Genomic DNA, 26,449 nt, shown 5'->3' on the forward strand with positions numbered 1-26,449 from the left:
CTTGCTTACGTTAAGAGTCAAGCCAAATTCTTCACTTTTTTCTGCGACTTTGTCAAGAAGTAATTGTAGATCTTTGAGGTTGCCAATGTCATTGGCAAACCTCAAAGTTTTTATTTCTTCTCCGTGGAAGTTAATTCCCACTTCACCATGGATTTGAATTCTTACTACAAATTTTTCTTTTGTTTCCTTTACTGCTTGCTCAATACACAGATTGAATGACATCGGGGATAGGCTACAACCCCGTATCACTCCCTTCCCAATTACTGCTTCCCTTTCATGCCCCTTGGCTCTTATAACCGGTTTCTGTACAAATTGTAAATAGCCTTTCGCTCCCTGTACTTGACCCTTGTCACCTTGCTAGAAAAGTAGGTTTGCCTTTCCTTAATCTGTCACCTAAGATAAGCCGCAGGGTAAGTATTGCCCCACGTGTTCCAACATTTCTACGGAATCCGAACTGATCTTCCCCGAGGTCGGCTTCTATCAGTTTTTCCATTCATCTGTACAGAATCCATGTCAGTATTTTGCAGCCGTAACTAATTAAACTGATGGTTTGGTAATTTTCACACCTGTCGACACCTGCTTTTTTTGGGATTGGAATTATTATATTCTTCTTGAAGTCTGAGGGTATTTCGCCTGTCTCATTCATCTTGCTCACCAGATGGTAGAGTTTTGTCATGGTTGGTTCTCCCAAGGCTATCAGTAGTTCTAATGAAATGTCGTCTACTCCTGGGGGTCTGTTCTCCACATGCCCTTCCAATTTTCAGGATCCAAACCCCAGTTAGCTATCAGTAATTTTGGCTGCTGCAACAAGCCTGTCAGGTGATAATATAAGGAGCAATCAAAAAGTTTCCGTATGAGAGAGTTGCTGCAGCATATAGGCAACACAGTGCAACCCCAATGTGGGTGTATAATAACTTGACATGTAGGCAAAGGATCTGTGTGCGGTTCATGTATTTCCAACATGTGTGCAGTAAATGCAGGAGCAAGAACTATGGTAATGTTATTAAGAAATGCATCCAAACAAGATGAGCACACTGCTATTCTTTTCTCAGCTGCTAAAGAATAATGACAATAAGAGGTATCCATCAGAGAACAAAGTGTGTGTATGGGGTAGCAAGGTCTTTTGAAACCACTATTGTGGAATACTGACAACAGGTTCTGTTGCTTCATGACAATTCACTTCCCCATATCGTGAAAGTCGCAATGCAGAAATTGTGCCAACCCAAATGGAAGACACTACACTACCCTACCTGTAGTTCTGATCTCTTCCCATGGAATTATCATGCCTTCAGTCCCTTAAAAAAGGAGGTGAAGGGTCAACGATTCCTGTCGAACGAGGAAGCACAGCACACAGTTACAGACTTTTTCATGCAGCAGGACAAGGTGTTTTACCACAAAGGTATCTTCAACCTGGCCCATTGGTGGGATGATTGCCTCGATGATTTTACCAGATTAGCATACGTATTCTGGATTGTATGACCTTCGAACAGAAACCTTTTGATTATCCCTGTACATAAACATGCCTTCATTGTCATCTCCATAACAAGTAAAAAATCACCCAGAAAGGTATACTTACACAGAAGTGCTGCTGGGATGGGACATCTGCCACTAAATCTCATAGGAGTTCCCCACAGTGTAGTATAAAGAAGAAATAAGCAGCATGTGAATCTGTAAGATGTGATGACATTCATGGTTTGCCAACTGACTGATTCAAAACCAGAAAAAATAAGCCTTTATCCCACTCATTTAAAGATTTAAGAAGCTGAAGTGTGATGTGCCACTACTGCTTACAGAAACACACTGAAGAAAAATTTCAGGCATAAGACTCCATCTTGTGTCAAAATGTCACAAGGCAATAGGGAATTGTGCACATGTGATGAACCATCAAAGATTATTCTCCACTTAGCTAGCTAATCCAGTGCTTCCATTCTGTATTGTATGATGAGAAGGAAAAAATACACTCCAGGAAATGGAAAAAAGAACACATTGACACCGGTGTGTCAGACCCACCATACTTGCTCCGGACACTGCGAGAGGGCTGTACAAGCAATGATCACACGCACGGCACAGCGGACACACCAGGAACCACGGTGTTGGCCGTCAAATGGCGCTAGCTGCGCAGCATTTGTGCACCGCCGCCGTCAGTGTCAGCCAGTTTGCCGTGGCATACGGAGCTCCATCGCAGTCTTTAACACTGGTAGCATGCCGCGACAGCGTGAACGTGAACCGTATGTGCAGTTGATGGACTTTGAGCGAGGGCGTATAGTGGGCATGCGGGAGGCCAGGTGGACGTACCGCCGAATTGCTCAACACGTGGGGCGTGAGGTCTCCACAGTACATCGATGTTGTCGCCAGTGGTCGGCGGAAGGTGCACGTGCCCGTCGACCTGGGACCGGACCGCAGCGACGCACGGATGCACGCCAAGACCGTAGGATCCTACGCAGTGCCGTAGGGGACCGCACCGCCACTTCCCAGCAAATTAGGGACACTGTTGCTCCTGGGGTATCGGCGAGGACCATTCGCAACCGTCTCCATGAAGCTGGGCTACGGTCCCGCACACCGTTAGGCCGTCTTCCGCTCACGCCCCAACATCGTGCAGCCCGCCTCCAGTGGTGTCGCGACAGGTGTGAATGGAGGGACGAATGGAGACGTGTCGTCTTCAGCGATGAGAGTCGCTTCTGCCTTGGTGCCAATGATGGTCGTATGCGTGTTTGGCGCCGTGCAGGTGGGCGCCACAATCAGGACTGCATACGACCGAGGCACACAGGGCCAACACCCAGCATCATGGTGTGGGGAGCGATCTCCTACACTGGCCGTACACCACTGGTGATCGTCGAGGGGACACTGAATAGTGCACGGTACATCAAAAACCGTCATCGAACCCATCGTTCTACCATTCCTAAACCGGCAAGGGAACTTGCTGTTCCAACAGGACAATGCACGTCCGCATGTATCCCGTGCCACCCAACGTGCTCTAGAAGGTGTAAGTCAACTACCCTGGCCAGCAAGATCTCCAGATCTGTCCCCCATTGAGCATGTTTGGGACTGGATGAAGCGTCGTCTCACGCGGTCTGCACGTCCAGCACGAACGCTGGTCCAACTGAGGCGCCAGGTGGAAATGGCATGGCAAGCCATTCCACAGGACTACATCCAGCATCTCTACGATCGTCTCCATGGGAGAATAGCAGCCTGCATTGCTGCGAAAGGTGGATATACACTGTACTAGTGCCGACATTGTGCATGCTCTGTTGCCTGTGTCTATGTGCCTGTGGTTCTGTCAGTGTGATCATGTGATGTATCTGACCCCAGGAATATGTCAATAAAGTTTCCCCTTCCTGGGACAATGAATTCACGGTGTTCTTATTTCAATTTCCAGGAGTGTAGTTTGTATGTATAAAACAATGAACACTGAGATTTTTATTATTCTCAAATGCTGTGTTATATTGAGAGGAAACATTTCGTGAAATTGGTGACTATTAGTGAATTTTCTTTGTAATGAATCAAAACCTCTTTCTGGCACTTTTATTATACAGGGTGATTCAAAAAGAATACCACAACTTTAAAAATGTGTATTTAATGAAAGAAACATAATATAACCTTCTGTTATACATCATTACAAAGATTATTTAAAAAGGTTTTTTTTCACTCAAAAACAAGTTCAGAGATGTTCAATATGGCCCCCTCCAGACACACGAGCAATATCAACCCGATACTCCAACTCGTTCCACACTCTCTGTAGCATATCAGGCATAACAGTTTGGATAGCTGCTGTTATTTCTCGTTTCAAATCATCAATGGTGGCTGGGAGAGGTGGCCGAAACACCATATCCTTAACATACCCCCATAAGAAAAAATCGCAGGGGGTAAGATCAGGGCTTCTTGGAGGCCAGTGATAAAGTGCTCTGTCACGGGCTGCCTGGCGGCCGATTCATCGCCTCAGGTAGTTGACGTTCAGGTAGTTACGGACAGATAAGTGCCAATGTGGTGGCGCTCCATCCTGCTGAAATATGAATTGTTGTGCTTCTTGTTCGAGCTGAGGGAACAGCCAATTCTCTAACATCTCCAGATACTGTAGTCCAGTTACAGTAGCACCTTCGAAGAAAAAGGGACCAAAAACTTTATTGGCTGAAATGGCGAACAAATGTACAACTAAATAAAACTTTATAGCTCCCTTAATTCGCCGACAGATAGTGCTTAGCTCTGCCTTTTGTCGTTGCAGAGTTTTAAATTCCTAAAGTTGTGGTATTCTTTTTGAATCACCCTGTACATATGAAAGACCTTTTTTGTTTTTTAAAGTGATGCTACTCCCAATTCATATTTTTCCTAGAAAACATCGTTGAATTCTTCCAAAACGACAGTATATTTCAGTGAGTGTGACCTCTGTGTTGATCTCTGATCGCCATTACTTTTAAGTCCCAGAATCAATGCTTTCCTTCATCTGACAAAGAAGATTTTTCATGACGGGACATGTCATTCACTGTAATATGACTGACATTAACACCAGACATCTCCCCATTTCAAATACACCAAAATCTTGAGAGAATGAGGACTGCAGAATATGAGAGACGTATTGATAGGCTGTCCTTTAGTATCTTCCAGTACTGGCATCCATCTATTAAACTATGTATTAATCTTGGAATCCAGCAAGCTTGCATCCAACAAGTTCATATCCAGCATTCCCACATAATGACTACATGGGGAATGTGTTCTCAATTTCACAAGCAAAAACAAAGTCAGCGTGCCGTTTGTCCAATCTCCTGTAGGCTTAAACCTGACAAAGGTATGATTTGTAAACATTAAGTATAGCAACTCAAATCCTGTAACTGCTTAAGGTTTGTGTGCAATGACTTGCGATCATAGGCTGTTACCTAGTTCCATGCCGAAGTAGCTGGATTGGTTTACAACCTCAAATAGTGTGTGTGTGTGTGTGTGTGTGTGTGTGTGTGTGTGTGTGTGTGTGCGTGTGGTTTTTTTTTTTTTTTTTTTTTTTTTTTTTTAAACCAGCAGAGTTTGAAGACGTGTGTAATGATACAACCGCACATCCATGTTGCCCACTTGCCGTTCTCCACTGCATATAGACATGTGATGGGTTTTCTTGATTTTTAGAAAGGCCTACTTTTTTTTTCTGCAATCCTTGATGTTGCGCCCCCTTTTTTGACACAGCATGAGGCCTTAAACTTGTTGTTTGTTTCCTCGACATTCAGCACTTTTGAAAAATATTGCATCCAATGGAGCTGAGTGTCACAAAACATACAATATTCCAAATAACCTCTTTTAGCCTTGCTGTCATTTCTTGGTATTTTCATATCCGCATACAGTATGGTGGCTTAGATATGAGTATGTCTGAAGTGATACTGTCTCAATTCTGGCTCTGTCCAATTCTTCATTCAAAAATTCTGTTAACTTTGTGATATGACTTTCAATTCCTTCTGCAAGTGTAGATAACGCAGCAGCTAACAACATTTTCAGGCACCCATGCACAATCTTGGATGCCAACATGAGACAGTAATCGTTCATATTCTTCCACAAAGATTGTAAAGAAGTTAACTTCCAAAAGCCACTAGCAGAAGCTACTTGTACAAGTTATTAGCTGTGGAAACACCCCCATCAAGTTGAATTCTACAAGTTTTATCAACTCACAGAAGTAGCTTCTACAAGTTAGTGGCAACAGTTTCTTGCATCTTGTTGCAATTACTTGCCAAACTTTCCCAGTCGCTAGAAGTTTTTCTCAGACTTTTAAAAGCTTTTTCTGTTCAAAACCATTATGAAAATGTCAGTGTGGAAAAGAAGAATGGTACAATGAGAGACAGGCTAATCAAATGTACCACTGGAATCACTAAAAATGTAGTTCACCACCACAGCCGAAGACGTGTGAAATTAATTTACAGATTACTTCGTTTCAGCAGAAGGAAAGGTAGCATCACAGTGTAGATGACTTTACATTTTAGTTGATTTTTTTATGTTAGCCTAAACATAAATGCATTATATCTCTAACAAAAGTAATAAACACTACTGCAAAAAATGAAGAGTAATTGCAATGCCTTCTTTCGGTGGTAGAGCCTGCCACATTTTTTAATCCTGTTTATGAATATCTGATTGCACAACAGACAAAATACTCGAAACTAACATGTGACAATAAAAATCAATATTACTATATCAGAATCTGGCAATGATTTCTCTCAACTGCAAAAAAAACTGGCACTTCGTTACCAACGTAAGTTACCTAAAAATCCATGCAGAAGATAAAAGTTTTGACATTTCCTACCACAAATATAAATTCAACCTCCTTGGGGAATGTTTCTAATTTGATGTTCCTTCCAGTCTGTTTGCTTATCCACCACATGAGTTTCTCCTATATGATTTAACGAACCTTCCCCCTTGCCCCTCTTCCACCATTCATGGCATAAGATCCATTTCCGAAACCTATATTGGTTGTCCCCCCCCATGAACCATGGACCTTGCCGCTGGTGGGGAGGCTTGCGTGCCTCAGCGATGCAGATAGCCGTACCGTAGGTGCAACCACAACGGAGGGGTATCTGTTGAGAGGCCAGACAAACGTGTGGTTCCTGAAGAGGGGCAGCAGCCTTTTCAGTAGTTGCAAGGGCAACAGTCTGGATGATTGACTGATCTGGCCTTGTAACAATAACCAAAACGGCCTTGCTGTGCTGGTACTGCGAACGGCTGAAAGCAAGGGGAAACTACAGCCGTAATTTTTCCCGAGGACATGCAGCTTTACTGTATGATTACATGATGATGGCGTCCTCTTGGGTAAAATATTCCGGAGGTAAAATAGTCCCCCATTCGGATCTCCGGGCGGGGACTACTCAAGAGGATGTCGTTATCAGGAGAAAGAAAACTGGCGTTCTACGGATCGGAGCGTGGAATGTCAGATCCCTTAATCGGGCAGGTAGGTTAGAAAATTTAAAAAGGGAAATGGATAGGTTGAAGTTAGATATAGTGGGAATTAGTGAAGTTCGGTGGCAGGAGGAACAAGACTTCTGGTCAGGTGACTACAGGGTTATAAACACAAAATCAAATAGGGGTAATGCAGGAGTAGGTTTAATAATGAATAGGAAAATAGGAATGCGGGTAAACTACTACAAACAGCATAGTGAACGCATTATTGTGGCCAAGATAGATACGAAGCCTACACCTACTACAGTAGTACAAGTTTATATGCCAACTAGCTCTGCAGATGACGAAGAAATTGAAGAAATGTATGATGAAATAAAAGAAATTATTCAGATTGTGAAGGGAGACGAAAATTTAATAGTCATGGGTGACTGGAATTCGAGTGTAGGAAAAGGGAGAGAAGGAAACATAGTAGGTGAGTATGGATTGGGGCTAAGAAATGAAAGAGGAAGCCGCCTGGTAGAATTTTGCACAGAGCACAACATAATCATAACTAACACTTGGTTTAAGAATCATGAAAGAAGGTTGTATACATGGAAGAACCCTGGAGATACTAAAAGGTATCAGATAGATTATATAATGGTAAGACAGAGATTTAGGAACCAGGTTTTAAATTGTAAGACATTTCCAGGGGCAGATGTGGACTCTGACCACAATCTATTGGTTATGACCTGTAGATTAAAACTGAAGAAACTGCAAAAAGGTGGGAATTTAAGGAGATGGGACCTGGATAAACTAAAAGAACCAGAGGTTGTACAGAGATTCAGGGAGAGCATAAAGGAGCAATTGACAGGAATGGGGGAAAGAAATACAGTAGAAGAAGAATGGGTAGCTTTGAGGCATGAAATAGTGAAGGCAGCAGAGGATCAAGTAGGTAAAAAGACGAGGGCTAGTAGAAATCCTTGGGTAACAGAAGAAATATTGAATTTAATTGATGAAAGGAGAAAATATAAAAATGCAATTAATGAAGCGGGCAAAAAGGAATACAAACGTCTCAAAAATGAGATCGACAGGAAGTGCAAAATGGCTAAGCAGGGATGGCTAGAGGACAAATGTAAGGATGTAGAGGCCTATCTCACTAGGGGTAAGATAGATACCGCCTACAGGAAAATTAAAGAGACCTTTGGAGATAAGAGAACGAATTGTATGAATATCAAGAGCTCAGATGGAAACCCAGTTCTAAGCAAAGAAGGGAAAGCGGAAAGGTGGAAGGAGTATATAGAGGGTCTATACAAGGGCGATGTACTTGAGGACAATATTATGGAAATGGAAGAGGATGTAGATGAAGATGAAATGGGAGATACGATACTGCGTGAAGAGTTTGACAGAGCACTGAAACACCTGAGTCGAAACAAGGCCCCCGGAGTAGACAATATTCCATTGGAACTACTGATGGCCGTGGGAGAGCCAGTCCTGACAAAACTCTACCATCTGGTGAGCAAGATGTATGAAACAGGCGAAATACCGTCAGACTTCAAGAAGAATATAATAACTCCAATCCCAAAGAAAGCAGGTGCTGACAGATGTGAAAATTACCGAACTATCAGCTTAATAAGTCACAGCTGCAAAATACTAACACGAATTCTTTACAGACGAATGGAAAAACTAGTAGAAGCCAACCTCGGGGAAGATCAGTTTGGATTCCGTAGAAACACTGGAACACGTGAGGCAATACTGACCTTACGACTTATCTTAGAAGAAAGATTAAGGAAAGGCAAACCTACGTTTCTAGCATTTGTAGACTTAGAGAAAGCTTTTGACAATGTTGACTGGAATACTCTCTTTCAAATTCTAAAGGTGGCAGGGGTAAAATACAGGGAGCGAAAGGCTATTTACAATTTGTACAGAAACCAGATGGCAGTTATAAGAGTCGAGGGACATGAAAGGGAAGCAGTGGTTGGGAAGGGAGTAAGACAGGGTTGTAGCCTCTCCCCGATGTTGTTCAATCTGTATATTGAGCAAGCAGTAAAGGAAACAAAAGAAAAATTCGGAGTAGGTATTAAAATTCATGGAGAAGAAATAAAAACTTTGAGGTTCGCCGATGACATTGTAATTCTGTCAGAGACAGCAAAGGACTTGGAAGAGCAGTTGAATGGAATGGACAGTATCTTGAAAGGAGGATATAAGATGAACATCAACAAAAGCAAAACAAGGATAATGGAATGTAGTCTAATTAAGTCGGGTGATGCTGAGGGAATTAGATTAGGAAATGAGGCACTTAAAGTAGTAAAGGAGTTTTGCTATTTGGGGAGCAAAATAACTGATGATGGTCGAAGTAGAGTGGATATAAAATGTAGGCTGGCAATGGCAAGGAAAGCGTTTGTGAAGAAGAGAAATTTGTTAACATCCAGTATTGATATAAGTGTCAGGAAGTCATTTCTGAAAGTATTCGTATGGAGTGTAGCCATGTATGGAAGTGAAACATGGACGATAAATAGTTTGGACAAGAAGAGAATAGAAGCTTTCGAAATGTGGTGCTACAGAAGAATGCTGAAGATTAGATGGGTAGATCACATAACTAATGAGGAAGTATTGAATAGGATTGGGGAGAAGAGAAGTTTGTGGCACAACTTGACCAGAAGAAGGGATCGGTTGGTAGGACATGTTCTGAGGCATCAAGGGATCACCAGTCTAGTATTGGAGGGCAGCGTGGAGGGTAAAAATCGTAGAGGGAGACCAAGAGATGAATACACTACGCAGATTCAGAAGGATGTAGGTTGCAGTAGGTACTGGGAGATGAAAAAGCTTGCACAGGATAGAGTAGCATGGAGAGCTGCATCAAACCAGTCTCAGGACTGAAGACCACAACAACAACAATATTGGTTGTTTCCGTGTTATATTTTTCAGTTACATCACAGCTTCTCCAATTCATTGAAAGCGTGGTGACAGAGATCTAAAACATTTTCTGAAAGCAAAATTCCTAGGATTTTTACATAATCCTGAAATTCTACAGGTGCAATTACTGCTGCATATTTCACACATATCTTACAGTTCTATTCCAAAAAACACTGGAATGTAAGGAAAGTGCAAGAATGTAGCTGCACAGACAGTTGCTGACAGCAAAACAATTCAGAGATACTTTGGAGATTCCTTTAATTTCGCAATGTTAAATTTTGCAGGATCTAAGTTAATGTGTGATTAATGAGTTAGAGAGTGCATTTCAAAAGAAACTAAGATTCTATTTTTGTACTTACATCAGTCTTCATTGTCGAAGAACCAACTTCTGCCCGAGTAGATTCTTTCTGGCACTGTTGCTGCACCACTATAGGTAAAAACCGTGACAAAATATGACAAACAAACCCCAGCAGCATTGTCACCTGCAAGGTAAACAGACTGTTCAGATGGCTGTGTGTCAATCATAAAGGTATGGAGTTGTTTAAGAAAAAAAAGTAGCACAATTAAAACTTTACTGGAAACACAAATTATCACTTGCAAATCATGTTTCAGTCTTGCACCTGCAACATAGTATGTATTTAAATTCAATAACACTTCTACAGATTCAATAAATTTAGAAGAAATTACTATCCAAATCCTCAGTGTAATATAAGCTTGAGTGTGTGTGTGTGTGTGTGTGTGTGTGTGTGTGTGTGCATACACTAATCAGTCTTTGAAACAAAAACATTTCCTTGAGGATCTCATTAAATTAGGGAAAATACCCTAACCAATACAAAGCTACCACAATGTTTGTCCTGCCCTCAGAGAAAATTGGTGGCAGGACCATTGAAACTCTATGGGCTAGCACAAATATACAAATTTCAGAAACCACACATAGATAGGCCCCCTTATCTATGGATTTATCTGTGAGCCACGAGGCTAAGATCTGTTTTGTGTGTAGTCAACATCACTTCAGTTTTTTGCTCATGAGGATATCCATCACAGTCTAATGGTTTATTGACTGCAGCGTCTTGCCCAACATTTCCAATTTCTCTTCTTCCAAGTGTCACAAACTTTCTTCTCATAATGACACCTGGGAAGATGGTGCTATCCTGATAGGCAATACTGGATGCCTGCATCCCAAAATCATTTCCCCTAACAGAAAGACGCATACCTCGCCAGACTTTTAATTCTGAGGATATGTTCACTTCATATACTGATTTCATTTCATGTGTGAACTGGTAGACACAAAGTACTTTTTGGATTGAGTTCCTTGTCATGTATTGTACAAATTTTGGAAATATAGACCTTCAAATCCCCTTCTATTAATAATAACAAAACAGTAAAGGGCATCCACCTCCTTGGCCCCATTGGTATACAAAGTAAATCATCTAACGGAAATGGAAAGTGCTACTGATGTGTGGTTTTCACAAAATGGGTTGGTAGTGAGACGCTTGTATTGTTACACAGTAAACAGATTGTAATAATTCTTAGAAAGTGTATTTTTTGTGAAAACATACACTTTTTTTGAATGGAACAATGCCTATTCACATTAACAAACTAAAAGTAAATTAGACCATCAGTTGCAGCATTCTAGTGGAAGTTGTTTACGAGATACTGTATTTAGAAAAGTTTCCACACTGACATTTGTTTGTGGCACTCAACCTGCGTAGTTGCAACTAAGTAGAAGTTGTTACGTCTGCTTAGAGAGAGAGAGAGAGAGAGAGAGAGAGAGAGAGAGAGAGAGAGAGTGTGTGTGTGTGTGTTCACTTAGTACAGTGCAACTTGTTAGTCACTTAGTGTGTGACAGTCTAAGCAGAAGATCGTGAGTGGATGATAGGATTCACCAACGTAGAAATAGCTGACGTGCTCATGGTGTATCGAGAGAGTAGGATGAATGCAGTTTGTTCTAGCACAGTGTATGGGGCAAGATATCCCAATAGATGTCAAACATCTCAGCAGTTATTTATCAACCTCTTCGGCCAGTTACATGAAAGTGGTAAGTCTAACACCCAGACAATGCAAGAGAAGGAAACAAGTGGTGACGCATGTGGGGGAAATTAATGTTCTTGCTGCTGTTGCAGCTGATCCATATATCAGCTCCCGTGCAATTGCATGAGGAACTGACACGAGTCAGGAAAGTGTCTTATGCATTCTCCATCGACATAGGTTCCATCCCCATCACACTTCTCTCTATCAAGAGCTGCATGGAAACAATTATGAGAATCATGTTAACTTCTGTACATAGGCATTAAGAAAGGATACTCCAGATGTATCACTTATCTTGTTTAGCGATGATGCCACATTTACCAATCGTGGCCAGCTAAACCACCAAAACATGCACTATGGGTCTGTTGATAGACCCTTTGGCTTTGTCAGGTGAAACGTCGGTAACCCTGTAGTGTAAACATGTGGTGTGGGATAGTGAACCATCATCTCATAAGCCCATGTTTAGTAGATAGAACACTGAAAATGCACAAGTATCACAGCCTCCTAACAGACCATCTTCCACAGATGCTAGAAGATGCTCCTCTGCAGAATAGGAGGAACCTGTGGTACCAATACAATGGCTGTCCAGCCCAAAACGCACGAAGCACTACAGCACATTTTCACAAATTGTTTCCAAATCATTGTATTGGACCAGAGGACCTGTACTTTGGATGGCCTGTCCTCCAGATATGACGCCTGTACACTTTTTTCTGTGTGGAAAGCTGAAAGACGCTGTCTACAAGAACATATCAACTACACCTGATAATACGCAATGATGTATTACTAGAGCCTGTTCAGACATCTCTGCTAAAATGCCAGCACGTATGCAACAGTTGTTCCATACTACTATGGAAGTGTATATTCCCATTGCCAATGGTCATTTTGAACGTAACCTGTGATGTGCGACAGTCAACTGTCTCATAACTGGTCAGAATCCACTAGTCTATGCACTTGTGTTGTTCTTTACTGTTTGCTACCATAGGTATTGTACAAGTGTCGGTGTGGGAACTTTTCAAAATACGATATCTTGTAAACGACTTGCAGTAGAAGCATGCAACAAATACCACTGGGATTCTAATTTACCCTACCTTTAGTCTGTAAATGTCAATAGGTATTGTTCCATTTAAAATAGTGTATGTTTGCACAATCTGTTTATTGGCTAACAATATGAGCCCCTGACTACCAATCAATTTTGTAAAAACCGCACATCAACAGCACTTTCCATTTCTGCAATATTTGCAGGATACATTTCACATTATTCACCTAAAATGTAATTTAAAAGAGATTTACAAACTGTTTTCACGAATGAGTGGTGTCTGTCCAAAAGAACAAATACTAGCGGTATCCACCTTCAATTTACACAACCTTTTTTTCATTTTTATCATTTCTACAGCTTCTCTGAATAAGCATGTGTGATAGTTCTTCTCTAAAGCAAAGGAAAGCTGTAACACCTGCTTGTTCAGAGGAGCTGTATGAAAGCAGAAACATGCCAATAGCTTCAACAAGAAAGAAGAAAGCCTCAGGGTCAATGGATCTTGCATTCCTATGCTGCAGCAAATAACCGTTGTAAGTAGCAAGGTGAGAACCGCAGCAGAAATGCCTACAGAAAAGCCCTCAGATGTTGCCGCGCGAGGTACATATAATCTGAGGCCATGAGCTCGACTCCAGTCCACTATCAACACCACAAGGTGAAGATCTGACAATGCCAACCACTCATGCTGGCAAAACATCAGCAAAATCATGAAACAAACATCAGCTGAACAACTAGAGACAGAAGCCAACAGGCAGATTGTCAACAAGTGGTCATGGAAGTCTTAACAATTTTGTATTGTTTTAGGATTTCACTGCATGGCTTTCCAACATAAGCCATCCATAATAATCAACCAAATACTTTGTAATATGTACGTTGTAATATGATGACTCTGCAATTGTTTTGTTTTATTCTTAGAGGCATAAAGTTTAATCTATGACTAACATTCATGTTACCAATAATGTTATCTTTGATGCATGGGTGTTTCCTCCACAGTGTAAAGTGCTTTAAAAATCTTGCAAGTGACTCGCCCTGAGTACAGGTGAAAGGTTGTCCACTGAAATATCAATAAAAGAGTTAATAATATTCCGGATGCACTCTCAAAAAATGATGGAATATTAGCTTGCATTGTTCGTGAAGTCCAAGACGTTCTTGAATTTGACTCTCAAACGTTTCTGTTTAGTTGCCAGTTTTTGAACAGTTGATCAAATTGCAGGCTGGTAACTTGATTATTCAATGATTGCACTGGCGAAAATCTTGGAGCATGCCTAACATGAGGAGATGAGACCTGGATGGTGGCCTTCTTGCCACATTTCATGGAATGTGTATCAGGCTGGATAGACTAACAGCAGTCATCAGTTTAATCCAGTCATACAAACAACAACAGTACATACCTCTCATCCTGTTTGCCAATGCACTTCCAAGATACTTTCAGGCAACTAAATCTCAGAAGTCTAGTAGCCAGGTAATCATAAAGTAAACCCAGCAACCAATCTTTTAAAATTTAAAATGATTCCCACCATGTGGAGGTCAACTAAGTTAAAAAGATAAACCTGAAGATTAAAATACATGCAACTCTGTGTACTAAAAATTTACTACTACTGTTCTATATCCCTTAATAGTCAAACATAGCTGACCAATGTACGTTCTAGGTCTCAGAGAAGAACAGAAAAATTACAAAATCACCTACAAAGAAAGAGAAATAAACTAGACCCTTCACAGTGGATAAAATGCTTTTGATGGCCAAGAGAAAGAGAATGATATGCTGTAAACTTATTTTGTAGTGACCTCATCCTCTTGTAATAAGTAGTCTGATAGAACACTCCTGAAAATGGTTTTGACATGTTGCCTGTTGGTGCTCATCTTGAGATCTTCAGCAAACAGTCGTTAGTGTTTCCAAACATTTCACCAATACAAGGACACAGCAATCCAGTGTGCAATCAGTAATGGGAGATGCATCTTTGATAATGTTACCCACTTGTGCTGGTGAAAGCAAGAGGGGAGAAAAAAAACACCTGCCAAACAACTACTGGGGGGAGGGAGGGGGGGGGGGGGGGAGCAAGCATCATTTGGCTACTTGTCAATACGTGGAAATGAAAGCGTGAACACTTTTGTGAAAATCAGCTTTATATTGTATTACAAGGAAAAGGCATACTGTAAAACCCCACAAACTAATGCACATGTTTTGTCTGTATCATATTATACAGGTTTTCCCTTTTCCAGTATCAAGAGAATCAAGAGAGCTGAAAGTGTTCTCTATAAAGTTATGTAATACCAGAATGAAGTATTACTCATTCAACAACGTTTTCCAAACAAATGCAGACACCACTTTGATAGCAGCTAGTTAGCCTTTTCTAGATTTAGGATGAGTATTGAAATTGCCTCCCTCCACAAGTCAAGAGTTGTGGGCCTCCATTTAAATTCTGTTGAAGGAATCATTTTTTCTCTTTTAACTGCAAGTTAAAATACTGAAGCATAATCCCTAAGTCTTATTGGGCTCAGAGGAAGTACTGAGAGAGACTAATTCTACTTTCCACATTGTGAGTGGACAGTTGTATTACTCAATGGAAAACCAGTTCTTTATATAGTTTCATTATACAGCCTGTAAGGAGGACTTTGATTGCCGAGTCGGTAGTTATGAAATGAGTTTTGCCATTTTTATTATAGTTGCCTCTACAGTGCCATTTTTCAACACAGAAATGAACAGATATATTCAGTCTCTCATGTATCCAACACTAGTTGGGAATGGACACCACAACAGTTGGGAGTGGACGCCCCGCCCCGATTCTATCAGATTAAGAGTGTGCATCTTAAACTACACTATCCACATTGAGCCATTGGGATAAGCTTTTTACTGTTGTTATACTATTTTCTCAAATAAATGGACTACTAATAATACCTCCCAATTGGGAATTTTATTGGAGGATGTTTTAGAGGACAGCTCTGACATTTGCGTTCCAACCACAGAAAATTTGTAATATCCTGGTAATAAAGGCTTGAGTTGTCATATTTTGGAACACATCACACAGTTACCAACTCCTCAACAAGCATTTTCAATATTAATAAGTACAGGAGAGAACTTACATAGTGTACTGGACAAAAATAGATAAATGATGCACAAATGGCTAATTACTGGTGTCAGGCTAACCAGCTGTGCATAAATCAAACAAAAACAGAAGAAATAATATTTAATCTCAAAGTAACTCACAATGAAAACAAAACAGTGAAACTACTTGGACTAATCATAGGCCAAAAGCTATCATGGGAAGGACACACCGATTATCTATGAAGTAAACTAGCATGAGTACTTTTCTTATTGTATAAATTAAGAAACAGTGTGAGCAAGCAATTGCTACTCCACTCATACTATGCTTTTTTTCATTCCCAACTGCAATATGGAATATTGCTTTGGGGTAACTCCCCAGGGGCTGAATGTATTTTCAGATGGCAGAAGAAAGCAATCAGGTGCATGGAGGGGTTAGCACCCAGAGAGTCCTGCAGAAATTATTTTAAATCTCTTGGTGCAATGACAGTGCCAAGCATGTACATATATAACTGTCTAATATATGCCCGAGAAAATCTGAAAAAATTGAACATGAGATGTGATGTGCATGCACACAGTACAAGAAACAGTCACCTGCTGGACTTGCCTTCCACAAGACTTGCTGTAGTCCATAATAACTATAAGCACTTAAGCATAAATTTTTTCAATAAGTTACCATGCTCAGCTCGTACAGTAACACTAAATAAATATAAGAATACATTGCAAACCTGGCTAAAAAACAACGAATTCTATACAACTGAAAAATTCTTAGAAACTAATCATCAAAATATATGTTTTACCTAAGTTATGAAGAAAATGTTTTGATATTATATAAACTAGTTATTTACTGTGATTCTTTTCTTATGTGTGTATTTAATTACTGTATAAAACATTGTTTTACATAATGCTGAAGAAAAGGTCTATAGTTCCTTTTCTCCCCTTTCTGTAACTATTTGAATATCGTACTGAAACTAAAACCCTCTGTAAACTTTGACGAAGCCAATTGTATGAAAAATACTGAAAGGCTAATAAAAACATTCTATTCTATTGTTCAGTGAGGTTTGACAATGATGACACCTTAACTGCCATGACCTCACTATCATCATTCAGATTATTGGGTGCTCATGAGCTGTCTACTCGTTACAGCTGGCTGATGTTTGTTGTTCAGTAAACATCTGCTGTCTTGCTCATGGATGACTGTGTCTCTCCTCACCTACCCTAGCAGCTACTGGTGAGAGACGATAACTTGTTTATGGAGTGGAGTTCTCATGCCCACCTCACTCACATTTGAGTGCCTAAGTGCCATAGTTGCCTAACCAACGACTCTTAAAAATTGCTGCTTTGTGATATACTGGACTCGAAACAATTGCCTTAATGCATGCCAAACCTGCCTACAACTTTTTCATAGTTTGAATGGTGCTGATACCTGGCATCATTTTTGGCAACTACTAGATGGCTGTTTATGACTGCGCCATATGTGCATACTCAACATCAATTATGATTCGAATTCTAATGATATTGAATCTTCAGGTAAATATAAAACAATGTATGTAATTATCATGTTATGTGATAACCTTGATATTTTAGAAAATAGCTCTGGAAATTCTAGTGGGTTAGCCATGTCAGGCACTACATAGATTTTTTAAAACATGAGCACATTTTAATAACATACAATTTTCATTGTAATTTTATAATAATTGGTTTTGAATTACAAATGGATACTATTGTCAATTACAACAGCAGTTATTTGACCATAGGTAAATTAACATACTTATCCCATTTCCACAGCCATGAGTTCAAATATTTGCTGGCTAGGCAAGTACGGTTCCAAATTTTTTACAGATCAAGAACACAAGCAACATAACCTTGAGATCATCACTCCAATGAGGAGAAGGAAAAGATTAAGAAAACTTGAAACTCACAAAAAGTTTATTAGAAAGTACAAGCAAATCATAGTGAAGAATACATATCAGTATCTGGTAAAAAGTGCATAAGAAACAATGTTTTTTTGGATCCTTGTGGTTGCCAATTGTAGTGTCATACTATGATTTCTATGCAAAGGAGACAGCAAATTTTTGACAGTTGTTACAACAAGACTTGGGCTCTAAAAATACATTTATATGTTGACAAGTTGAAGTACAATATTTTAAGTGCAGATACAATAAAAATGATGTTTCTTGACGCAGTAAGACAAGCATGTACCAGCTTCAAGATGAAAATTATGAAGAAAAGATAGTATCGAAAACATTCTTCCATCATTCAGGGAACGCTACCAGTGTGCGATGGCAATATAACTAATGCACTTAAGAGGAAGAAGGTATATAGAACAGCAGAAAGTGACAAAAGAGGCATACGTGCGCCGCTTAAGAAAACCAAATCTACATATGAGGAGTGGGTATATAAGTTTATTTGAAAAGTTTCCCACACACAAGGGCCATTATTCTTGCCGAGATAGCTCACGCAAATATTTATCACCAGATCTCAATATGGCTATAATGTTTTAAGGTATACAAGGAAGAGTGCAATCTGAAAGTCACAGGGCAGTTCCACAGTATCATATTTTCAATACAAGATTCAACCTGCATTTTAAATGACAAAAAAAGGACACCTGCCAGACCTGTGATGAACTTCAAGCAAAGATGACAGGCATATCAAAAAGCCCTGAAAAAAATGAACTGGTTGTGCAGCATGAACTTCATTTAAGGAAAGCAGAGCTTTGGAAGAGATGAAGAAGAGGCACGTAAGTGAAGCAGCTGAGTCTAATGGTACAAAACAAGTTCTTGTTTCTGATCTACAGAAAACACTGCCCACACCAGTACGAGTGTAGCTTACAGCAAGGATCAGGTATGGGTCTCCAGTGTTAGTAACAATGGTCATATGTACATCTGGGGTGAACATACTGCTCCCCGTGGGTCACAAGAAATTGCCTTTTCTACCATATCAGAAATCATCTCCCACTAACAACAAAAGAAGTAATACTCTAACAGTGACAGCTGCGATGGCCAAAACGGAAACATTAAAATGGCACTGATGTTAAGCTATATTTTACAGAAAATTGAAATTCAACAGCTACAACAAAAGTTTTCTTCTTCCTGACCACAGTTTTTCTATGTGTGATAAATATTTTGGCATTATTGAAAAGGAAAAGAAATATCATCCTTATATTTTTCACCCAAATGACTGGTCTATGTTGATTGAAAATGCAAAGAAGAAGCAACCAAAATTTGTAGTTCATAGAAGACTAAAGATTTATATTTCAGTTCGAAATCCTTGGAAGAAAACTGTACCAATGGGAAAACAAATATGGAAAGTGACAAAAGTCGAATGGTTGAGAATACAAAGGCAAACTATTCCCAAAGAACATCCTAAAATGATATTCTATACATACAACTGCTTCGAAGGTGTTTGTTTCAATGCACTAAATACTGCCAAGAAGCTGAGTCGAGGACGTCCTAGCCCGCGAATTCCCAGAAAGTCTACAACTATTATATCCTAAGGGCAGAAAAGTATCAAAGGAAAAAATCAAAGCTTTGCAAAGTCTTTTGAAATTTGTGCCACCACAACATCATGAATTTTACATGTCTCTTCAAGATACAGTGATGTGACTGGGCCAAGGCAAGAGAGATGAAGATGTGTCACGTGGAACAAAGCAGGCATGATGAAGATACAGTGACACAAGAGGACAATGTAAGAGAGATGAAGACTCAGTGACGTGAATGGGATAAATGTGTTAATGGGGTTTCTAAGAATTACTTGTTCTTAAATAAGTATCTGTGATCTTATAAATATATTAAATTTGTAGAAACAAGTTCTATTTTCAGTCTGTCATTTTTCAGCACCAGAGTTGACTATCATTTTTTTTATAATAAACTGAAACGCTAATTTTTTTTTATTTTGAGATGTGAAATTACGTGAAATGTGCCCTTTCTGTTGCAATAAATATGTAACTTCTGCGTTCATTAATTATTTTCTATACTGATATGAATTGTAACTCAATATACCTCAAAACTACATAAATGTAGGTTATGCACCTCTGGCACCGAGCCACTCATTTATCAATTGACTTAAGTAATGTGGCCTGAAAATGTAATCCTGCTGAATCTGACATCTGTTGAATCCTTATTGGTTGGATGTTTTCTTCTTCTTCTTCTTCTTCTTCTTCTTCTTCACAACAATTTTGCATGGGCTGCCAAACAACAATGAATTCATTACCACAAAGAATAGTGGCAGCTTCTGGCTCATAATTCATTTGTCTAGCCTAACAATTAAACTGCCACTTCAAAGAACACTGTCTTCTCATCCAATATCCACAGCCGACTGCAACAGATGTTTAGTCACACTTCTTCACCAGTATGGGTTCTGTTATGTATTTGCCAACCAATTCAAGAGACAACACAGTAGTCAAACCTGCCAATGAGCTGACGATTAATTATCTGCCCCTAGCTGCCTTTCCACGATGATGTGGCTGGGATAGAATTGTTTTATATCATCATCTTCATACAAAAAAGTAATCTGGAACATCAGTACCGGGTACAAGTTCAGGTATTGGTTCTGACTGAGTAGAGTTTGTACCCCTTTGCACGCAGGGGCTTGTATTACGCTTTACTTACATTGTGCACAACACAAACTATATAAGCTTTCCCTGGGAAAAAATGCTGACTTCGGCAAGACAGTGCAGCACAGATTTGTCCACTCCGTTATTCCCAAATGAAATGGGAGGGGAAGCATGCCCAAAGCTTATATTTATAAAGACTAATAATAGTAACTTTTATTAACTCAATAACAATATGTTAATCAAACCAGATCTCCACCATAATCTTAGCTCCATGAGGTGTTCATCATTTGGCATGATCTAAGAGGCATATACAACTTCCTAAATGCGCTCGCCACAACACATCTCATTACAACAGGAAAACCTAAATCATCAAAAATGGCAAAAAAAAAAAAGGATAATAAACAGTTTGTAAGATTAATTCCAACAGGAGGAGTTACACCAAGTGAAACCTTATGACGAACAAGATTCTGTTTTCAGTTCTCTCCTACACTATGTTCTGGCTTATAGTGTGTGAAGTAAATTTGAGCAAAGTAATAAAAATTAGCAATATGAATGAAAATTATGCATAGTTTTGTGTAAAAACTATGTAAATTAAACAACTAACTGGATGATAGTTTAAGTAAGCTTATTATTATAATGCAAAATTCTAAGAGAAATCATGAACAATATGAGTCAAACATCGTTGAAACTGTTGATATTAGAGATGGTGATGGGGGGGGGGGGGGGGAGAGGGAGAGGGACAGGGAGAGGGGGGAGAGAGATAGAGAGAGAGAGAGAGAGAGAGAGAGAGAGAGAGAGAGAGACTAAGTCTAGACATTCAAACAGATGACTCTTGTTCCCACCAAACTCTACAAGGTATAAACGGCAAACTTATGTGAAGTTTGGAGAAAAGGAGAATGGTATTGGCACAAGGAAGGCTATGAGGGCAGCTCTTGGGTGGTGCCTAGGTAGGTCATGAAAGGCAATTTCTAGGTCCAAGTCCTAGTCTGGCAAATACTTTAATCACCCAGAAGTTTCAAATAATTCACACTCCACTGCAGAGTAAAAATTCATCCTGGAAGTTGTAGCACTGATTTAAGCTGCTTTCATAATTGGACACCCTTCAGATAGTTTATCAAGGAAAATAAGGTGTCTCATATAATGTAATTGGATGGATAAAAGTCTACTTGCCTAATGGTGACTACAAAAGTAACAGAAATGTGCAAGCTTTTGGAGCCAGTGGCTTCCCAGTCCTTTTCCTTCATCTCTTTCATCTCTCTTCCCTCTCCTTCATCTCTTTTGCAAGGAGGAGCCATTACCTCCAAAAGCTTGGACATTTCCTTAACTTTCATAGGCATTTTCTCCTGTCACCACTTGGTGAGTAGATTTATTTTTATTTTTCCAATTATAATATATTTTTTAAAAATTGATATTTGCCACATAACAAAAATTTGTTTGAATGACACATATACATGTCTCTCACCGACACCACACTATAAAAAACTTACTTCTGAAATAAAAGTAACTTATCACTTACATAAAAACTGTGTATCAAAAATGTTTTACTATGAATGTGATATCTGGAACATGAAACTAACATATGAGAGATAAAATTCAAAACACTGTTGGACTGTGGGTTAGTAACAAAGAAAATACTAATTATTAGATGAGCGTAAAAGGGCTGAGAAATTATGAGTTGATTAACAAGCATACACTAATACTGTCACAGACATACAGATACAAACCTGCTGCTGTTGGAGCATTACAAAGAGATTTCCTGGGAAAAGAGATACAACTGACTGTTGAGACACATTCGCTGGTATGAGCTGGTTATTCGTGGTCAAAGAATTGGGTCGTTCAGAAACCACCTGTGAGACAGGAACAGAAGAAGACAACTGCTGGTTAGAGTGGTGAAGACTTCCTTCTTTGTTAGATGACTCTGACTTCTGCAGTGGAATCACTGGCTGCACTTTCAATTCAGTTTTTTCACTTTGTTTATTTTTCAAATGCTGTAGTGGCTGGGACATATTCTGTAGAAAGTCTCCATCACTGAGGGACAGGTGTGTTCTTTCTTCAGGTTGCTGCAAGTGGTTTTTAGGACCCTGTGCTTGTGTTCTTGAGATTGCTTGATGGGAAACAGAACCAGACTCTGTAAGTGGTGTAAGCTGCTGGGGCTCTTGTGAATTACTGCTTGGCGTATAATTCTTCTGTTGCTGCTGCTGCTGTTGTTGTTGTTGTTTTAATCCAAGTTCTGAAACAATAGGGATCTGTGACTTAGGAGGAGCACTTTCCGTGTTTAAGCTCTGCACAGTTTTTGGAAATATCAATGGGTTTCTTGGCACAATTGATTCACTTGGTCTTTGCAGAGAGCTTTCTGTTTGTCTTCTGTTTGTTACCTCCCCTGTAGGAACCACATGTGACATAACTTGTTGTTTCTGCTGCTGCTGAAACTTTGACAAATTTGATTCACAAATTTCTTGTACTGATTGTGACGTAGTATGCTGCTGATTACACAGACCTGAAATTTGGACCAAATTCTTCCCGCTGTGCTGATTTGGAATTTGCGAGACCGTCTTTTCACCTGAATTATGTGAAATCTGTGGAACAGGCTGCCCATTTTGTTTCTGTGGACTCTGGGCTCCCCACTGTATTTTAGAAACCTGAGAAACTTTTGCTGTATGCTGCCCATTGTTTTGGCATGTTGACAGCATGTTATTCAGCCCATTCAGTTGTTGTTGTTGTGTTTTAAGTGAAGTATCCTCATTCTTTTTCTCTTGACTTACAGCCACGTTTTGTGGTTCTGTCAAAATGGATGATCTAGTTACCTGTGGCTGAGACACAGTTTGCACTGTTTGTCTAATTCCTTGCTGTGTAGTCACACTCAAACTTGGTATACTAGGTTGTGAAGAAGATGGGAGGGACTTCACACTGGAATTCTGCAGTGTTTGAAGAGACAAATGTCCACTTTGTTGAATACAATGATTTGTCATATTCTGAACAGTGGGTTGTAATGTTCGCTGTGTTGCATTATTTTCAACAGAATGTTGGACAATATGGTTGGTCAACTGAGGAGAAAGAGATGCATGCTTTACACTTGACTGGGTTGGTTTCTGGGATTCACTCTGCACACTTGAATGATTTGTGGACTGGAATAGTTTCTGGGCAGTGTGCTGAAGTGGGGCCAGTTGTAAGTTTTGCTGGGCAGCTTCTTGTGGGCTTCGTAACACACACATTGCACTCGACATATGGGGAACTTGTAGTGAGGCTTGTACAGCAGGGTGCTGGGGAGTCTGACACTGTTGAGGTTGGCCAACACATTGGGTATCTGGCTGCAGATGAGTGCGAGTCATGTGTTGTTGGTTGTTTTGACACACTAAATGGGATTCTCTCCGCTCACTGGCCTGCTGTAGAGCAACTTGTGTTTTTGGAATGCATGTTTTCTGCTCTTTGAGGGCTGAACTACGTCCATTGTGTGTTGTGCTTAATGCTCCCGCATTCTTAGATTCGGAAGTAACAAATTCATTTGGTTTCTCAGAACAATTTTTAAGTCCTGAGCCTGTAACTCTATCAGGAAACCCCTTTGGTTGGGGCGGTACCTGCCCTGATACCAAATGTAAGCTTTTCTGCATATTTTGATGCACTGTAGCATTAGCCATTCTTGGAGTGTGTTGTGTTATAGTTTGTTCCCTAGTTATATTTTGTACAGCTGGTGGAGCTTTTAGTGAAGATGTTTCATTTGGAATCTGTAACGTAGATACAGTGTTCACAACATTGGGTTTCTGTATAGTACGAGCTCCACACATTGGGTTTCCTGTTGAAGGCTGGGATATATCAGGTTGCTGCAGAGCTTGTGTCACTTTCTGGCCACCAGGTTGCTGTGAAGGCTTGTAAACATGATGACCACTGGACTGTTGCTGCAGGAGTGACTTATACCTGCTATCAGATTGTAGCTGAGGTTGGACAACACTCTGGGGATGATGGGTCATGGACTTTACACTGGTCTGCTGCAAAGACTGGGGAATGTACTGAGCACCAGGTTGCTGCACAGGCTGAGAAACATGCCCACTAGGCTGTTGTTGAGCACTGGCTATTGACTGTCTACCAGGCTGTGGAAGTTGGATGACGGGCTTCTCACTAAGGGGTCGAGCAAGCTGTGAGGCAGTCTGTTGGATGGACTGTTTCGGAGTGTGGTATATATTTTGTGCACTACTGCTCTGAGCACCTGAAACCACATGCTGTCCACTTTGTTGCAGTGACGTAAATTGTATGCTATTTTGCTGTGCACTTTGTTCAGTTGAGAGCTGTTGTGGCCGGCACACCGATTGACTAGAATGATGAGACAGTTCTTTTGATACATTAGGTTCACTATGGCTGTTCATAGTCTGAACTATGCTTTGATCATTAGTGTGTTGTGGAAACTGTGGTCCACACTCCTGCAAAATACGAGACGAGAGCTGCACATTAGGCTGGGGTTGAGTACATACAGTGGATTGGGATGGAACTAGCTGAATGCGCTGTTCACTCAAACGCTGCGAAGGCTGTGACACTAGATGGCCACTGGACTGCTGGTGTGTTTGTGATGTCTGCTGTCTGTTATGTTGGTGAACTGTGTTCTGAAGGATCCTTATTTTGCTGGCTTGCTGCTGCATACTTGGAACATTTTCTACACCCTGCTTGTGCTGTGACGCAGGTGCAGTGTGCCCATGCAGTCGATGTGCCTGCAACATTATAAATAGCAGCTTTGCAATTTTTATTTGTGGAGCTTAAACATAGGAAAAGAAAAAAGTGCTTTCATCTTTCTTTAGAATGTAGCTGGTGACAAGAGGAACAAAATAAAAATCAGTATTACTTATGGTTGATTTTGACAGTAGTGAGAGTCACATAGCACAATCACTGATGAAACAAAACCTAGAAACTTAACTGTAAAGGAAGGCCGATTGGTTCTGGACTAAAGAATTCGTAAAATTTGAAATATAAGTTACACAAAACAAGTTGGCACAAGAAAGCCCCTATAGCAACCTAAGCATGATGTGTGAGAAATTAATAGATGAGATGTGACCAAATCAGCCAGCCGGAGTGGCCGTGCAGTTCTAGGCACTACAGTCTGGAACCGAGCAACCGCTACGGTCGCAGGTTCGAATCCTGCCTTGGGCATGGATGTGTGTGATGTCCTTAGGTTAGTTAGGTTTAATTAGTTCTGAGTTCTAGGTGACTGATGACCTCAGAAGTTAAGTCACATAGTGCTCAGAGCCATTTGAAGCAAATAAAATCAGAGTAAGGAAGAAAGTGCAAAATGGACTGGGACTCAAACATTAACATTTCAATAATGAATTTATAGAGGGCTCAAGGATGGTATGAACTAGTCTGAGGAGATGGAAAGCCCATCATTTCATTTAAAAAAAAATTACGTACACGAGAAGGGCACATTAGAGTTTTATAAGAAACATTACACTTAGAAGAAAACATTTGTCTTAGTGTACCTATTCAACTTGTAGCTTTTGCAAGGAAGTATCTTTATGAGGAATTTGCAAGCAAAATCTAAAACATAAAAGGAGACAACAAGGACAGATTCAATTACATAAATCTTCATGTATGTCCTCACACTACGTAGACTACTTACTCATGAAACAACCTTTATAATATAGTGAATGTTACACAAATAAATAAGCTCCGTGAATTTCAAATTATATGAAATGCTGAAGCATAGATTTATAAATTAAAAGTAAAATGGAAGATAATACAAAAAAACTATATGCTTACTTTCAAGAGTATTATGCACAACAAATTTTCTTTTGATGCAACAGTAAGCAATCTACAGATTCTAGACACACAGCATAAAAAATTAAAATTGTGAACAATCACTTCTTAATATTTTCTTGTATTTATCTTAATAGCAAATTTGCATTATGTAAAAGAATTTTTTCAGAGAGAATTGTATTTTTCCTTCCTATCAGATTGTTTGCTCCAATGTCTTTGATCCAAATTACAGTGTTTTAAACAATGTTAAGTATCCTTGTAGTTGTAAAAAAAAAAAAATAAATAAAATAAAAAGTTTGTTTTTAGTGTT

General features: G+C 39.9%; 1 protein-coding gene across 1 annotated transcript in view; it reads right to left on the bottom strand.

Moving 5' to 3' along the window:
* LOC126418683 (uncharacterized) overlaps window positions 1-26,449 on the bottom strand; it is a 412,934-nt gene that overhangs the window by 211,771 nt on the left and 174,714 nt on the right. Inside the window, exons 12-13 of the mRNA XM_050085576.1 lie at window positions 22,128-25,100; window positions 10,107-10,229 (exon numbers count right to left, since the gene is read on the bottom strand). Coding sequence (XP_049941533.1) covers window positions 10,107-10,229; window positions 22,128-25,100 — 3,096 coding nt within the window. The remainder of the gene's footprint in view (window positions 1-10,106; window positions 10,230-22,127; window positions 25,101-26,449) is intronic.

Source organism: Schistocerca serialis, chromosome 9, assembly GCF_023864345.2.
Source record: "Schistocerca serialis cubense isolate TAMUIC-IGC-003099 chromosome 9, iqSchSeri2.2, whole genome shotgun sequence".
Taxonomy (NCBI): Eukaryota; Metazoa; Arthropoda; class Insecta; order Orthoptera; family Acrididae; genus Schistocerca; species Schistocerca serialis.